Source organism: Solea solea, chromosome 4 (genome assembly GCF_958295425.1).
Source record: "Solea solea chromosome 4, fSolSol10.1, whole genome shotgun sequence".
NCBI classification, from domain to species: Eukaryota; Metazoa; Chordata; class Actinopteri; order Pleuronectiformes; family Soleidae; genus Solea; species Solea solea.
In genome coordinates, this window is record NC_081137.1 from 20,186,789 (window position 1) to 20,188,985 (window position 2,197).

The following is a 2,197-nucleotide window of genomic DNA, read 5'->3' on the forward strand; positions in this document are numbered from 1 at the left end:
GAGCTTCACAGATGAGGGACACAACATACAAATGATATTACATACCAAACAGAACCATAATAATAATAATAATGATAATAATAAGCCACAAAATGGTGTCAATAACATTAAAGAAAACATTTGATCAGCATATATCTTTCATGTTTATTCTTTAAAAATTAAATGACACTACAAATACAAAATCACCTTTTTGTAAGTCTTAAATCATGAAATATATCCCAAGTGGACTGCATGAAGAGACATTGACAGAACTGAAATAGTTTGCTGTATCTAATGTAACTGCAGTCATCACACAAACACAGGAGGTACAAATAAAGAAGGTTCGCAGAAAACTTGTCCTATGACTGTGTTGTACATACCATAAATTTCATCATTGGTCTTTTCAAGTGTTAGCTGAGCAATAGCAACAAAAAATACCATGTACTAATGATTCATGTCAAAACATTAGCAGTAAATTATTTAAAATAGTAAATGCTTCATTGGTTTTACTACTTTACTGTTAATTTTTATACTGTTTACGTTTTTGTATATAGACAGAAATAGTCATCTAATCAGTACTTTCCTCACGGTAATCTTGGATTGTTTTGTGATCTTTAAAAGCTTTCTCAGTGATGTTTTTATTTCTTGTGTCTGCAGAACATAAACAATTGGGTTTAACATGGGAGGAAATACAGAGGACAGAGAAAGGTTAATAATCCTGGAATTTGGATGAATATTTCCTCCCAAGGTCAATGTAATTAATATTGGAATGAAATAGATGGCCACCAGTGAAATATGAGCTGTGCAGGTTTTAAGGGCCTTCACTCTTTCCTGAGCTGTTGCAACTCTAGTCAAAGCAATGACAATACACACGTAAGTACCCAAGATGAAACTCAATGGAAGCCAAAGAAGAATAACTCTTAGAAATACAGCATAGACTAAAGTTGGTGTTTTGTCATTGCAAGCCAGTCGGAATATCTGACCATAGTCACAGAAATAGCTGTTTACAACCACAGAAGACTTACAGAAGGACAGTCTTGTGAGGAGGCCGACTAACAGGAGAGTCACAGTTATGGCAAAGAGCCAAAAAGAACCAATCAAAGAAAACATGAACCTGTGAGTCACTCTCAATTGATAGTGCAGTGGGAATATGATAGCAATCAGTCTGTCATAGGAGAGTGCAATCAGATTAAGACACTGCATTATCAGGGTGACATAGCAGAAGAAAAGGAATGTCAAGCAGTCACTGTAGGATATGCGGTTAGTGTTAAACAGGAAGAGGTCAAGGACCTTTGGCACCAAAGCAGTGGTACCAAACAGGTCTACAAAGGCCAGGTTAAAAACTACTATATATTTTGGAGTCCACAGATTATGATCCAAGTAAATTACAGTCATCACAACTGTGTTTCCCACCACTGATATAATGTAAACAAAAAAGAGAAAGATATAGTAATACATGACATTAGGCATTCCAATGAATCCACTTATTATAAAATATGCAGGACGCACAAAGGTGATGTTTTTGCCAAGAGCGGAGTTGAATAAGTCCATTGTTAAATTCTTGTCAGTGTTCAAATCTCCAACGCACAAGGACAGATGTGGAGAACACCAATGTGCTCTGTTACAAAGTGAGTTTGTTTCTCTCTTGCTCCGTTTTATTAAAGAAGACATGACAAGCTCCTCTGTTTGTGACAGATACGGTGACGGCCTGATCCCTTGAGTCTACATGCAAGCATCACAAAACTCAATTACTGATTGCAGCTGTTTCAGGTATTCAAAGAGGTCATTGGGCACTTTGAAAACATGTTTTTGTTTGTTTTCTCGTGGATCACAAGAAGAATATTACAGTAGTAAATGACTCAATTAACTCAATTTACGTGATAGAAAAGATGGACAAATATTATTCATTCAATAGGTTGCCTGACCCAATCCCAGCCTAAACACTATTAACTACACAATGTATTATTGACCTCCTAATTGTGGTAAGATCCTATATTTTCCAAACAACACATATCAGACCAAAATGGCCAAGACTTTAAGTTTCTTAATACCTGCATTTCCTGGAGATTAATTTCTACCATTTTTGCACAATTTCAAATGTGTAATGACTATCACATAAGGAGAGGGACAACCAAAAAAGAAGCTGAAAATCCAGAAGTAAATGGGGGCAGTGATGTAATAATACGGATACCAATTGTTGTAAAACACCAAAGTTGAT

At 35.8% G+C, this 2,197-nt stretch overlaps 1 protein-coding gene across 1 annotated transcript; it reads right to left on the minus strand.

The window, feature by feature from the left end:
- Positions 1-543: 543 nt before the first annotated feature.
- On the minus strand, positions 544-1,530 carry LOC131458687 (olfactory receptor 11A1-like). The gene has a single exon (XM_058627889.1). It carries the CDS (start codon positions 1,528-1,530, stop codon positions 544-546), a length of 987 nt encoding a protein of 328 aa, XP_058483872.1.
- Positions 1,531-2,197: the final 667 nt, after the last annotated feature.